Source organism: Elephas maximus, chromosome 19 (genome assembly GCF_024166365.1).
Source record: "Elephas maximus indicus isolate mEleMax1 chromosome 19, mEleMax1 primary haplotype, whole genome shotgun sequence".
Classification (NCBI taxonomy): Eukaryota; Metazoa; Chordata; class Mammalia; order Proboscidea; family Elephantidae; genus Elephas; species Elephas maximus.
In genome coordinates this window covers 54,863,701-54,878,849 of record NC_064837.1, presented here as the reverse complement: position 1 = coordinate 54,878,849, position 15,149 = coordinate 54,863,701, and the positions used below count along the sequence as shown (strand labels likewise).

Below are 15,149 nucleotides of genomic sequence, written 5' to 3'. Positions count from 1 at the left end.
AAAATGTGGTATATCCATACAATGGAATATTACTCAGTCATAAAAAGGAATGAAGTACTGATACATGCTACAACATGGATGCACTCAGAAGACATATGCTTGGTGAAAGAAGCCACACAAAAAAGGCCATTTTATGATTCGATTTATATGAAATGTCCAGAATAGGCAAATCCATAGACAGAAAGTAGATTACTGATTGCCAGGGGATAGGGGAAGAAGGAATGGGGAGTGATTGCTAATTGTTCCAGGGTTTTTCTTTGGAATGATAAAAATGTTCTGGAATTAGTAGCGTTGATTATACTATGAATATACTAAAACCACTGAATTGTACACTTTAAAATGATGAATGTTACGGTATATGAACCATATCTTAATAAAGCTATTATTAAAAAATAAAAACAACACCTCAATAGCTCTCCCATTTGGGGTTCTAAAATCCTGACAGGGCAGGGTTTAGAGGGCAAAGAAAAAAGGACCTAAGAGATTTTAAATTAATAAAATATAAATCAGTCAACTCCTGATCATTGATATTAGTGGAGTATGGAAAGATATGCATGATCTAAAATAATAACAATAAATTTGGCTTTAGAATTAATTTCTGCATAAACGTTTGAATAAAGGAATGCCCAATATTCTGGGCAGTCATTTTTCTGGCAAAAGAGTTTGAAAATATGTATGCCACATTTTGTTTATCCACTGAACTGCTGATGGACTCTTGGGTTATTTCCACCTTTTGGTTATTGTGAATAATGCTGCAACGAACATTGGTGTACAAGAATCTGTTTGAGTCCCTGCTTTTCAAGTCTTTTGTATATATACCTAAGAGTGGATTTGCTGGGTTATATGGTAATTCTATGTTTAGCTTTTTGGGGAACTGGCATACTGTTTTCCACAGCAACTGCACCATTTTACGATCCCACCAGCAACGGGTGAAGGTTCCCATTTCTCCACAACTTTGCCAACACTTGTTATTTTCCGTTTTTCTGATAATAGCCATCCTAGTGGAGGTGAAGTGGTTTTGATTTACATCTCCCTATTTTTTTTTTTTTAATGACAAATGACGTTAAACATCTTTTCACATGCTTATTTGTCATTTGTATATCACCTTTGGTGAAATGTCTATTCAAGTCCTTTGCCTATTTTTTAATTGGGTTGTTTTTCTCTTTGTTGTTTAGTTACAGAAGTTGTTTATATATTCTGGATATTAAACTCTTTCAGATACATGGTCTCCAAATATTTTCTCCCTGTCTATAGGCTGTCTCTTCATTTCATCCATAAAGACCTTTGAAGAACAAAAGTTTTAAATTTTGATGAAATCCAATTCCTCTATTTTGTTTTTAGTTACTCTTGCTTTTGGTGTCATATCTAAGAATCCATGGTCAAAACCTACATCCCAAAGCTTTACTCCAATCATTTGTTCTAAGAGTTTTACAGGTGGAATTCTTAATGGAAATATTACCTGAAAGAGAAAAGAGTACTAAATCTTCCAGAAATGTCTCTACTAACTAAAAAACTTCTTTAATGCTGATTAGCCAGCTGACTTTAACCTCACTTCCCTATGTAGTCACTGAAGCTTGAGCTGTACGATGTACAATTTTAAAAAGTTCCGTGGATTTGACATTTATATTTTTGGGGTTTTCATATCCTATACCTAAAATGTATTAGTTTCTATGCTTTAAAATACTTATGTCTGTATTATGTATTAACTATAGAGTTAGTGATTTATTTTCCAAATTTGCTATATTTCTAAAATTTACCCAAAAAACAAAAGATCAGATGGTTTTGTTTTAGTGAGCTATGTGGTGGTATATTCAACTGTAATTGTATATTTTGTAGGAAAGGGATCAGGGGGTGTTTAGTCAAAAAATCTCAAAGTCTGGCTTGCAAATTTCAGCCTCAAACTGTGGAGGAAATTTTTAAACCCCTCAACCAATAAAATAAAATTAGATAGTGAGGATCTACTATCTGTAAGATTATTTTGTTGCTCAATTTTCTTGTCTTGCCTCCCAATTCAATTCCTTCAAGGAACACCCTCTTTACTAGGAATAAATAAATACATTGTCCTGCAGACTAATGCAAAGCACCAGCCTAAGCAGACTGTCGCCACTACTGCCTTTCTTGGAAACTCTATGGGGCAGTTCTACCCTGTCCTATAGGGTTGCTATGAGTCGGAATAGACTCGACAGCAATGGTTTTTTTTGTTTTTTTTTTAAGTGCCTTTCTTGGAGCTGGGAAAGTACCTGAGTAACCTATATTCAAAAGAATTCCTTCTTGGGGACGTCCAAAGTAGGAATAAATAAGAACTGTTTTGAGGGGGGTTTAAAGAAATCATCAGAGATAGCAGACAACTGTCAACTTCAGTTAAGGGAAGAACAACACACGATACATGGGAAGTCAGCACAACTGGAGCAAAGCAAAAGCACAGAAATTCCCTAGACACATCCAAACACTTTGAGGGACCGAGTAGCTGGGGCTGGAGCTTGGGGACCATAGTCTCAGGGAACATCTGGCATAACATAGTTCATAAAGAAAATATTCTACATCCTATTTTGGTTAGTAGCATCTGGGGTCTTAAAAGCTTGCAAACGGCCACTAAGATACATCTATTAGTCCCATCCCACCCAGAGCAAAGCAAATGAAGAAAACCAAAGACACAAGGAAAATAATAGCTCAAAGGACTAAAGGACCACATGAACCAGCAATTCCACCAGCCTAAGACCAGAAGAAAAAAAAAAATTTTTTTTTTTTTAAGACCAGAAGAACTAGATGGTGTCAGGCTACCACCAGTGACCGCTCTGACAAAGATCACAACAGAGATTCCCAGACAAAGCAGGAGACAAATGTAGAACAGAATTCAAATTCGCAAAAAAAGACCAGACTTACTGATCTGACAGATACTGGGGGAACCCCTGAAACTATGGCCTCCAGACAGTCTGCTAACCCAGAACTAAAACCATTCCCGATGCCCACTTTTCAGACAAAGATTAGACAGGCCTATAAAACAAAAATAACACACATGAGGAACGTTCCTCTTAGTTCAATCAAATACAAGGACCAAATGGGCAGCTCCTGTCCAAACGCAGGACGAGAAGGCAGGAAGGAACACGAACTAGATGAATGGACACAGGGAACCCAGAATGGAAAGGGGGAACATACTGCCATATTGTGGGGATTACAACCAATGTCACATAACAATATGAGTATAAATTTTTGAATGAGAAATTAACTTACCTGTAAACTTTCACCTAAAGCACAATTAAAAAAAAAAAATCATTGGAATACGTGCCAACTTTCAAGACAAAGAAGTTACAATCAGGAGTTAAGCTCTCAGAGCAGAATCCAGCATTCACGACTGTCATTAGTGGATCTACCCACCAGTTTTCCACACCTCCTCCAGCCCCTGCTAACCCCTCTGCTCCTTATTAAGAGACCGTACAAAATGTAAAGACAGTATAAGCCTAGTATAAGCCCTGGTACCACACCTGATTCCACCACAGAGTATCAGTGCTGCCTGCACTGAATGACTAGGGGTAATGGAAACAGCTGTGTAATCTCCCACGTAGTGAAAGCCGGAACTCCCACAATTGTTGAATTAAGATGGGCTCCAGAAAATGAATACCTACAGATGCTATTAGAGAAACAAACTAAAAAGTCCTCAGTTAGGCACAGAGAAACAAAGTGGGCAGCTGTCCCCTCTTGTACCTGCACCATCCATCAACTTCCTTACCTCATTGTTCATGTAATGTAGCTCAAGAGGCTGCCCAAATACCGTTGCCACCTTGTGCTCCACATCTTCGTATCTCACGGGCCGGCTGAATGGTATAATTCTGAAAAGGAGCAGGAAGCTAGGTTAAATGCATATTTAAAATGTATATCAGCCATATTTAATGTTAATGCATATTTAAAATGTATATCAGAAGCTACGGCTTCTGAGTGATATCTTCCCTTTCTTAACATATGATTTTCTTTTTGTGCGTCATTCAGCCTACCTTTCTCTGTATTTTTTTTTCTTTTCTTATCTACTTTTACCCTTTCACCTTTCTTCTGAGCATCCCTCAGATTTGTCAGTAGTATCCACAAGTATTGCTCAGTCCCAAGCATTTAATTTGTTCTACCACTTCAGCTTGGACCTTTCAGCCAATGGCACTTCAGTATCATAGCTGGCCACTTGGATTTAAAAACTATGTCCCAAATACTCCTGTTAGGAAATGACTAAAAAGCCTGGGGATTTCAGCAGTCCTGAAAACACGTTCTCAACTCCTGAGTGACTTAACTCCAGGATTCAAAAGGTCTTTTCTGTTGTTCATTTTCGAGATTCCACAGGAATCTCAATGCTGATTATGCTCAGAATCAAGATTCCTAAAATCAGACTTATCAGAGTTAGAGGAATTCCCCTGGAGTTGGTTATAAGGCTCATCAGCTTTTTTACCAGGTGACGTACCTAGCATGTAAGTAGTATTGATATTGAGACTTTTCTAGAGATTAGATCAATTCAAAGAAAACAGCTTCTATTAATTTGGACAGAGTAAAAACTTGTCCAAAAAGATATTAAAATATAATTTGTTATGGAAGGGGGGGGACAAATGAAAAAAGATTGGCAAAATGTTAATAATGCTGAAGCTGGGTAACAGGTCCATGGCAGTTCAGTATAATATTCTCCCTACTTTTATATGTGTTTGAGATTTTCATAATAAAAAGCTTGAGTAAATCTAATAGGTTCAACTATATGAGACTGCTGATAGTCAACCATTTTTGATGTGCAAAAATGGCAATTTCGTATGGGTTCAACTCAGTACTCTAAAATTTAATAAAAACAAAAATAAGCAAAGAGATAAGTGAAACAGAAGACAGTATTAGAAAGATAGATATATATAAACTTGGACTACACTACAAGTAGTGGTCAGACAATTGCCTATTCATTTTTAAAAAGTACACAAAATAAACTCAAATTGACTAAAGATCTGAATATTAAAAAAAACACGTTTTTAAATACTAGAAGAAAACACAGGATTAAAAAAAATTGGAGTCGGAAGGTCTTCCTAAGCATAATATGAAATACTTAAGTCAAAATGGAAGAAGACAGGTTTGGCAACTAAAATGAAAACTTCTGATGATAAAATAAACCACTGACAAAGTTAAAAAATACAAACATCAAACCTGGAGAAAATATTTGCAAAAATGAATAAGAAGAAGACAAATAATAGAAAAACAGGCAAAGGATATGATGAGAGAATTCACAGGAGAGTTACGAATGGCTAATAAACCCATGAAAAGATGTTCAACGTGATCAGGAAGATGAAAATTAGAACACCTCGTCCTAGGCCGGATGGAGTCAGACTAGCCTGTGGTGGAGTAGCAGCACTCAGCCATTGAGCCTCTGTACTTTCTTGCCCTCCTCCATGCTGAGAGGGAGAAGTGTTTGATTCTTTTATATCTTCCTTTCTCCCCAGAGTGGGAAGTGGCATAACCAGAGGAAGAAGCAATAAGCCACAGGAAAGAGGGATCTAAGCCACTGGATTTTAATGAAATATGACCAGATAATTTCTTTCATGTTCTTCTGTAAGAGATTCACTTAAATCAACGGGCTGCATAAAAGCCTTCATCATCTTGAACTGCACTATTCAATATGGTAGCCATCAGCCATATGTGGCTATTTAAATTAAAATTATATTAAATTAAAAGGTCAGTTCTTCAGTCACACTAGCCACATTTCAAGTGTTCACTAGCCATGTGGGCTAGTGGTTACCGTACTGGAGAGCACAGATACAGAACATTTCCATTATAGCAGAAAGTTCTACTGGATAATGCTGATAGAATATTACTATAAACCATAATCTGGCCTTCATGCAAAGCCTAACATCTCAAAGATAATTCCTCCATAACTTTTTCTTTATCAATCACCACCTTTCATTTTTGGAAATTATACTGCTAGCTATATTAGTTTGCCTCCACCAGGCAAATCTATCCATACTGTAACCCTTAAATTTTTTCTCTTAAATCAATTGTCCCAAATAGTGATACTGTTAGGTGCTGTAGAGATATGGGTGTTTTCTGGAGTCTTTTGAAAGAATGGTGTTATGAATAATAGCTAACATAAGGCTAATTTCCAAAATGTGAAGATAACTCATATCTCCATTTTCCCACTTCATCATTCTGACACCAGCCAGCCACATGGCACTTTCCCTCTCTGACCATAACCACCTAGAGATGAGTATCGCCAAGTTAGGACTCTGTCCTTCCAGGCCCTGGCAAACAGGCAAACACCATTCTCTCTGTTGGTTCTCATTCATGCCGATGGGTTCAATAATTTGCTAGAATGACTCATAAAACCCGTGGAACTATTACCTATACTTACAGTTACCCATTTATTATAACCAGAAAAGATACACGCAAAGAGACACCATCAGGCAAGGTCTGGAAGAGGTCCCGGTACAGGGCCTTCACTGTTCCCAGTGACACACCACCCTCTCCAGTGCATGGATATTCTCACCGACCCAGGAGGCCTCTGAAGATCCAAGGTCCTGGGTCCCCTGGTCATTGGGACCTCAGTGAATATGCATGACTTGGGCCTTTATGCATAGTTAAGGACTGATCCTATAACAAATATGCACAACTGCATGAGGTTCCCCCTCCCTTCCTGAAGTTAGTCTACCAGGTGTGGGTCCTGTGCAGCCTCTACTTGCCCAGCTATTTTGGAAAACAAAGGCATCTAGACTGCTCGAGTTATTTTCAGAAACCAGAGTCAAAGAGCCAAACCAAGTTCTTTGTCCCACAAATGGCTTTCCATTGATTACTAAGAGTAAATTATACTCCCTTAATCAAGGCTTCAGCAACAGCTCAAAAGGGACCACCCCTTCTGGATAAAATATGAAGAGACCCCTCCGAAGTCCCTACCACACTGCTGGAAAAGGATCAGGCTCAAAGATAAGCTCTCCTGCATTTGGCCTGGCAATGGGCCATTCAAAACCCTCTCAAGCAGTCCAAAGGTCTGGTCAAGATCAGAAACCATGACTTCCAGATTTGATAAGATCTAAGCTGCTGCCATCACATCATCTAAATAACAGGCATTTCTAGGCCAGTGCTTCAAAGAGGGGTCTAACACCTGTGACAACCACCCTGTCAATGTCTGGAGTCAAGGTTTTCAAAAGGAAGGAGATCCTAATCTACAATCCTCTTCTTCTGCCCTCCTGGTGCTGAGAGGGAGGAGGGGCAGGGTCCTCACTCTTTCAAAGGAAAAGTCAGCCCAGCAGAATGGATACCTGGCATAGATGAATGGGAAAAGTCACTACTTCTTTACTCTTCTTTCTGTAAATTCTGATTCTACAAGGCCTACAAATATTTAACTAGATACTACTCAAATTTCTTGTTAAAAGTAAAGAAAGCCCACAACGACACTCTCTACAAAATCCTAAGACATAAAACCAGAGCTGTCTGGCACAGAGCAGCTTGAAATGGCATCCCTACACCAAAGTCCTTTATAAAGTCCTCAATTCTGCAAATAGTACACAAACAGTGAAATGCCATGCCTCGTAGAAACAGCTCCATAAAAAGAGAACGCACAGTTTTCAAAACCTTGATACCAACTCTCTGCTGCTCAGGGCTTCAGAAGGCCCTTCCTGCCTGACCACCTTAAATATTTGTGGTTTTGATCTGGCAGCTTCTCTGAAACCAAACACATATACTTTCTCAGTGTTAGTCTGCTCACTGTAACTGCACACCACTTTGGGAACAGGGAATTCAGGAGAGCGTAACTGCATAATTAGGCTCCAACACAATTGAGCTTTTGATATCCTATCTGCTTCTGAAAACTACTGATTCAAGTCTAGCCATCCCTCCTAAACCTACATTTAAGTCAAGTCTGAAGCATAAAAAGCAGTAACAATGAGGTGACAATTTAACTTCCTTGCCGCTGGCAGGACACAGGATGAGCAGGTGGGGACATAGCTCAGAAGACATTCCTTCCTCCAGGCCTGGAACAGCCCTAGAGCCCACGGCAGCAGCAGGACCCTGGCTCACCAGACCACACTTTCCACAGTGTATCCACTGGGCAGCCTGTGACAACCTTGCAGGATGTGAGTGTATTTTTTTAAGGAAGAACAGCAGTCATAGATCTCCTCTGGAGCTGGCTTCAAAGGGGGCTGAAAGTTGCCAGCAGCAGAGCACTACCAGTACAGAGAATATCTGGAGGTAATAAGGTTCTTTGGTGGGACTCTTAAAGTAGGAGGCCCTCATCCTCACAGGTTCACTCTCAGACTCCCCAGATACTCAAAGCAAAGGAAGAAGTGCAGGAGGGTGTCAACAGCAGAGAAAGGCAAAGAGTGGGAAATAAATACTAAAGACATTTATGTGCACAAGTAAGGAGCCCTGGTGGTGCAGTGGTTAAGCACTTGTCTGCTAACCAAAAGGCTGGCAGTTCACACCCACCAGCCCACTCCACAGGAGAAAGATGAAGCAGTCTGCTTCCGTAAAGATTTACAACCTTCGAAACCCTGTGGGGCAGTTCTACTCTGTCCTACAGGGTCATCATGAGTTGGAATCGACTCGACAGCAATGGGTTTAGTTTGGTTTAGGTGCACATGTGCCAGGCACGCACACATGCACACACACACAGGATCCCAAATATCCCATGACCAGAGCTCTGTGTGTTTTTAAAAAGTTTTTCCTTAAATAACTTGAGAAATTAAGGACAGTCATATTTTTCTCCACTGAGAACTTCTAACCTTGACTTCCTATAAAAACCTAAAATACTGAAAATGGAGAAAGGACATAAAAGTTTTGTAATATTACTTTCACTTCCCTAAGGAGGCAAGATGCAGAATACAGATGAAAAATTCCCTCTTTCTATATCCTCAAAGGATAAGAAATCTTTCACAAATGATGGCTTGATCCAGCTTCCTACACCCTAGGGATATGATAAAGACACTTCCAATTCACCAACCTGGCCTGTAAAGCAGACAAAGTCAAGGTTATTCTACCAGGGATGGGAATGGTACCACGTCACAGGAGAATCCTGATTGCCCTCTAATGCCCACAGATGGCAGAGTGTCCAGGTGTCTGAGTAGAGCTGGAGGCTGGCTTCCCTGCCCAGCATAATGGCATTACGCTGATTAGTAAAACATCAGCAGAATACAGCAGAAAGTAAGACATTAGCAGTTGAAATGACTTCCAATTCTCAGAGCAGAAACGGATTCACTTGGTACATCCAGCCAAGAGTGAAACTCCTCTTTATACCCAATCAACCCATTATGCACAGGGATTACTACAGGGAAATGGCTTTCACGACCTTGATGCTTTCTGAGAACTTCAGCACACATGAACACAACCACTGATCAGAAGGCAGACTTACCGCCTCTCCCCGTTGTGCTCAAACTTGATTCTGACGTCACTCTGCCAAAAAGAATGATAGACAGGTTAGAGATTTCTCCGGCATGTGCTGCTCCTGCCATTCCCAGGTAAGCCTTGGGCTATCCTTTAGCAGCAGGAGGCAAACATCCCCAGTGGCTCACACTCTGGCTTCTCTACCCTGATAGGCATTCCTTTCCAACAAGTTGCAGCCTTCCAGTTCTAACCTCAGGGGCAACAAAGTCTTAGAACAAGATCTCTAGGGGGCTGCCCTTGCTCATGCTGCTCCGCTCTAACATGCCATTTCTAGCTCCACACACTATTTCCACAACGGGCTCTGGAGTTTCCCCCATCACATCACCTCCCAGCCAGGATACCTTTCCTTCTTGGCTGATGTGAATGAATAGAAAAAGAAATCTTGGCATTGATATGACTTAGGCAAGTTACTTATCCTCTATTCTGTAGGCAAGTTACTTATCCTCTATTCTGTAGGCAAGTTACTTATCCTCTACTCTATAGGCAAGTAACTTATCCTCTTAGTTTTCCCATCTGCAAGGTGAGGCTAAAAATACCTAATTTACAGAGTTGCTATGAGAACTAAATGAGACAAAGTAAAATACCTGATATAGAGTAGATGTATAATAAATGGCTGCTGCTGCTCCTGCAGCTGTTGCTGCTACTGTTAGGACTACTACTGGTTTCCAGGATCCTCCTAAGGTTACCTCAGTGGGGGTAAAGCAGGACCCCGGACAAAATAACCTCATACACTGTCCCCAACCTTATCCAAAACGTCCATCATGGGTAGCTTGTAACCTCTATGAGGGCCAGGATCATATCTATCTTGTTTCTATTCTCCCAGTACAAAGCAAAAGGAATGGCATATTAATGTTTGTGCTTAATAATACTTGCTAAAAGAATGAATAAACTGAAGAACAGAACTCAGTGTAAACACTGGAAATAAGGAGAAGTAAAAGTGTTAGAACGTTAAAAAGCAAATTGGGGATGGAGAGAGATTGCAAAGATGCAAATCCACAACTTGAGGGAGTTAAAGAACGCCAGAAAGAGGGAACAGATATTACAGAAGAAAAGAACAGGTAAAGAAGACTGTCAAGAGACCAGCAACTAGAGATGGAAGAGAGAAAGCTCACAGTCAATGAATGAAAGCTGGGAAAGAGAAATGCATCAACTGTGGCTTGGAAGAAAGAAGAGGGTGCAAGAGTATCTCAAGGTGAGGAACACATAGCAGACAGAGCAGATGACAGAAAAAGGCGAGAGCTGGAATGGAGGATGGATGCATAATAGACTCCCTTTTCTCAAGAGATTAGGGGGCTGGAATTCTCTTCAGGCCCAGAAAGGGTGTCCACTGAATTCGATCAGTAATTCTAATCTATACTTTTAAAAATTACTGACTATATATTTCAAAAATATTTACTGTGAAGAATGCAAATCTCTTTGATGTCCAGCTTAATAGAAGGCAGCTGGATTTTCATATCTGCTTCTGCATTCAATCTATTGTGATATCAAAGGTTATGCAGCCTCTCCTCTGGAAAACTTCATTGTACATTCTTGACAGAATGAGAGTGCAAAAGGCAGATAATATCTTAGTATTACTATGAAAATAGTATGGACCTCATGGACCCCCTGAAAGGGTCTTGGAAACCCCCTAGGGATCCTCAGAACACACTTTGAGAATCAACAAACTAGAATACAAGAGCTGAAAGGAAATTTTCCATCCTCTAACCCTGCTATTTTAAAAACAAGGAAATTAGGGCTCAAAGAGCTTAGTGTCCCTGAAAAGTTCACATACTAAACAGTGGACAGCAAGGTTCCCCTGAGGAATAGGCCTACAATGTGATGGCTCATCCTTTTATATGGACCACTTTATCCATTAGCAAACACATCAGCATAGCTAACATTTACTGGGCATTTACTAGGTACTAGGCATTGTCCTGAGCATGTTACATATATTAATTAAATCAATCCTCACAACAGATACTGTATTATCTCTATTTTACAGAAAAAAGCTGAGTTACAATGAGGTTAAGTTCCCTAAAGTCACATGGCTTATAAGGGCACAGCTAGGATTTGAACCCTGGAAGCCTAGCTCTTAACTACCATGCTATGTTACAACTGGTTTCACACAGGCAAACGAGGCTTATTTTACCCACAGAAGCAGGGCTTCCATAAGAGCGCTGAAAGAAGAAAACTATCAAAGCATGTTTTGTGACCTTATTTTTTTGGAACTCATGGTGGAAGAGATGGAAAGCTCCCCATATCTGGGGTAAGTAATGGAGCACAGCCAGGAAACTGGGTGCCAGTCAGGCAGCAGGCTATAAGGCCTGGGGAACCAGCAGTGGGGCCTATGACTGAGGTTGTGGGTGGATGGAGATGGAGGAGGTAGAATGGGGGGCAGCACGTCACCATCTTGTGTGAATTCTACGTGAGTCTATGTGTATGTGTGTGTACATACTCAGGAAGGCAGGGCAGTGCTGTGGAGGAAGTTATTGTGTAGGCTCAAGGAATACACAATTGCCAGCAGGTTTTCACTATCTCCTTCTTCTCCTTTCCCCTGAAATGCTAAACAGTCACCATGGCAAAGGCCCTCCAAAGCACTGTGCCTGAGAAATGCTGCTCAGCTCTGACATGCCATTTATAGCTTCATACACTCTATCTCCCCAACTGGCTCTGGCATCTCCCAAATACTAACTGCACTTTGTAGCCCTGTGTGTCCCCGCAGTGGGGTTACCACATCCTTCCAACTGTTCCTGCCCATAGCTGAGCACGCTTTGGTGTAGCTCTCATTCATAAACTGGAACATTGCATTTAAACACACCTATGAGTCGGAATCGACTCGACGGCACTGGGTTTTTGCTGGGTGAAGGAACCTGAAGACGCCCTGGTAGTGCGGTGGTTAAGTCCTCAGCTGCTAACTGAAAGATCAGTGGTTTGAACCCACTAGCTGCTTCAGAGGAGAAAGATGTGGCAGCTGCTTCCATAAAGAATACAGCCTTGGAAACCCTATGGGACAGGTCTACTCTGTCCTACAAGGTTACAAGTTTGCTATGAATCAGAATAGGATTGATGGCAATGAGTTTTCGGTTTTTTTAATGAAGGAACCCCCCCTCCCCACACATACCCAGTCCATTCCTGGGGCTGAAGAAACTAAATTTATTTCATGGTGAGTCATAATCCAAGCACTATTCTATGTGAATTTAGTCAGAAAAGGGATTAAACTTTCCTTCCAAAGCACAAATCACTCCTACCCAAAATTAACCAAGCCTGTGAGCAGTTAAACAGTGTAAACAGAGATGCCTAGGGCACCAAATCCCCTCTCTGACATGGTGACAACTTTTCCAGTGCAGGATGCAGGCCCACGATTGGCTTCCCTGTGCCATGTAGTATGCCCAAATCCACCTAGTTCCTAAATCTCAGTCTCCCCTGTCAGACTGACCATAACAAGCAATGGATAAAGAAAGTTCCGAAAAAGATAACTTGATCAGCTCCTTCCTGCCAACCTTCTCCTTGACCTCTTTGAGGTGTTTTGCACTGGCGAGCAAGTCCTCTTTCATGAGGTTCTCTCCTCCACTGACTTCTGTGACTCCATCCCAGCCCAGGGAACCACTCTAACCACTTCTGCTTCTTTGCTCGTTCCTCTTCTTCATGCCCTCTCCCAACCCTCCCCCAACATGTGACCATTCCTCAGTGTTTGGACTTTTGGCCTTTAGATTGAGAAATCCTTCTCTCCACACTTTCTCCCCAGGGGGATAAACTTAATCTGTCCACCTCTAAATTGAAGATTCTCAGATCTCTATGTCCAGCCCCAATCTCAATCAAGATTTCATCTGCCTGCCACATATTTGAGGCAGCTGTGTAGTTTTAAAGAATGCAGCTCTAGAGTCAAACTGCTTGGCTTCAAATCCTGGTGCTACTTTCCTAACTATGACCTTGAGCATGTTACTTAACTTCGCTGTGACTCAGTCTTCTCAGCTGTAAAGTGAAAATAATGGTAGTATGTATCGTACGCAGTTATCAAAAGGATTAAATGATTTAATTTGGGTAAAGAGATTAGAATGTTCTTGTGTGCCGCTGAGTCAATTCGGACTCATAGTGACCCTACAGGACAGAATAGAACTACCTCACAGGGTTTCCTAGGCTATCATCATTATGGGAGCAGATTGCCAAGTCTTTTCTCCCTTGAAGCCGCTGATAGGTTTGAATCGCCAATCTCTAGGTTAGTAGCCAAGCACTTAACCACTTAACCACTGACAGGGGTCCTTAAAGGGATTAGAATGGTACCTGACATTTAATAAGTGCTCAGTAAATACTTTAGCCAAAACTCTTGGGGCCAAAAAGTGTTTCAGAATGCAAATCTTTTTGTATTTAGAGGGTAATATGGTGCACCTTCTCCACAGCATGTGAGGTCCCCGGGGTGTCTGGGGCAGCACTGCCCTGGCAGAGACAAAGTGCTCACAAGGACTCCACGCACACCCCTGGACTTCCCAGCCTCTCCCAGTTAGTTGGGGGCCCTGTGGCTAGCTCTGACAACAGATCTTCCATCAATCTGGGTCCCTAAGTGAATGTGCAGAGTAGCTTCCTCCCCTCCCTTACACTGGACAGGTAACACAATCAAGAAATAAACTTTTATTTTGTTAAAGTCACTGAGATGTTATTTGTTAACACAAGTTAGTTATCCTAGCTATCCTCATCTTTCACTGAAAATTGTGACTCTTCACAATGAGTGGAATAAAGACTATAAATAGCTGTGTCAATTCAGGCAAAGTTTTGTTGCCAAATGAGTCTGCTACAAATTTACAAAACAAAACTTTTAGTTTGCAGTATTTTTTTGGACTTCAGAATTGCAAATAAGGGGTTGTGGACCCAAAAAAACCACACACACACTCAGAGTTTTTTCACTGTGACTTCAAACTCAATCTATCCACATGTGTCTGCATCAACCACCCCCTAGTCTCCCTCCTCAGCGACACTATTTCTAACGCTAGTTCCACTTTCTTTACTACACAGGCCCAAGCCTCCAAGTTCTGCTTGATTCTTTCCTTCCTTTCCCCCTCAGAGCTAGATAGCAAGTTCAATTCTCCCTTCCAAGCAAGGTGTGAGACCTTGCTCTCCATTCTCCCCATCACCACCTTCATTGAGCCCGTTTCCCCTCACTCCTGGATTCCTAAATCAGCCTCTGTACCTCTCAGCTTCTTCCTTCCAACCCACTCATGTCCCTTCCTTGTAAGTAATCAGTGACACCCATGACCTATAGAATAAAGTCTAAATCCTCAGCTGTCATTCAGAGTCCGCTGGAATGTAGGCTCATTCAGTTGACCTAACCATCTCACACTGTTGCCAACAGGAATCCTCCTCTCCAGCCAGATCAATGTCCACCCTATTTCTTGAACTATGCCATATTCATTCCTTCCCCTAGGTCTTTAACATTCTGTTTTCCAACCTGGAGTGCCATCCTTCCTCCTTTCCACCTAACTTAAACTTTTACAAGGTCCCCAAGTGGTGCAAACGGTTTGCACTTGACTGGTAACCAAAAGGTTGGTGGTCTGAATCCACCCAGCCGTACCATGAAAGAAAAGGCCTAGCAATCTGCTTTCCTAAAGAGTACAGCCAAGAAAATCCTATGGAGCAGTTCTACTGTGTAACACATGGGGTCGCCATGAGTCAAAATCTACTCGACAGCACAAGACAACACCAACAGCAAACTTTTACACATCCTTCATAGCCTGGTTCAGGTGCCACCTCCTCCAGAAGTGAACCATAATGCCTTCAGCCCAAGCTCATTCCTGTTTCCT

The 15,149-nt window shown here is 41.4% G+C and overlaps 1 protein-coding gene across 4 annotated transcripts in view; it reads right to left on the bottom strand.

Annotated features, from left to right (window-relative positions):
- MAP3K3 (mitogen-activated protein kinase kinase kinase 3) overlaps positions 1–15,149 on the bottom strand; it is a 60,760-nt gene that overhangs the window by 31,748 nt on the left and 13,863 nt on the right. For all 4 annotated transcript variants that reach the window (XM_049859129.1, XM_049859130.1, XM_049859131.1 and 1 more), the window contains 2 exons: positions 9,347–9,387; positions 3,728–3,827 (listed from right to left, as the gene is read on the bottom strand). In XM_049859129.1, the coding sequence (XP_049715086.1) occupies positions 3,728–3,827; positions 9,347–9,387 (141 nt within the window). The remainder of the gene's footprint in view (positions 1–3,727; positions 3,828–9,346; positions 9,388–15,149) is intronic.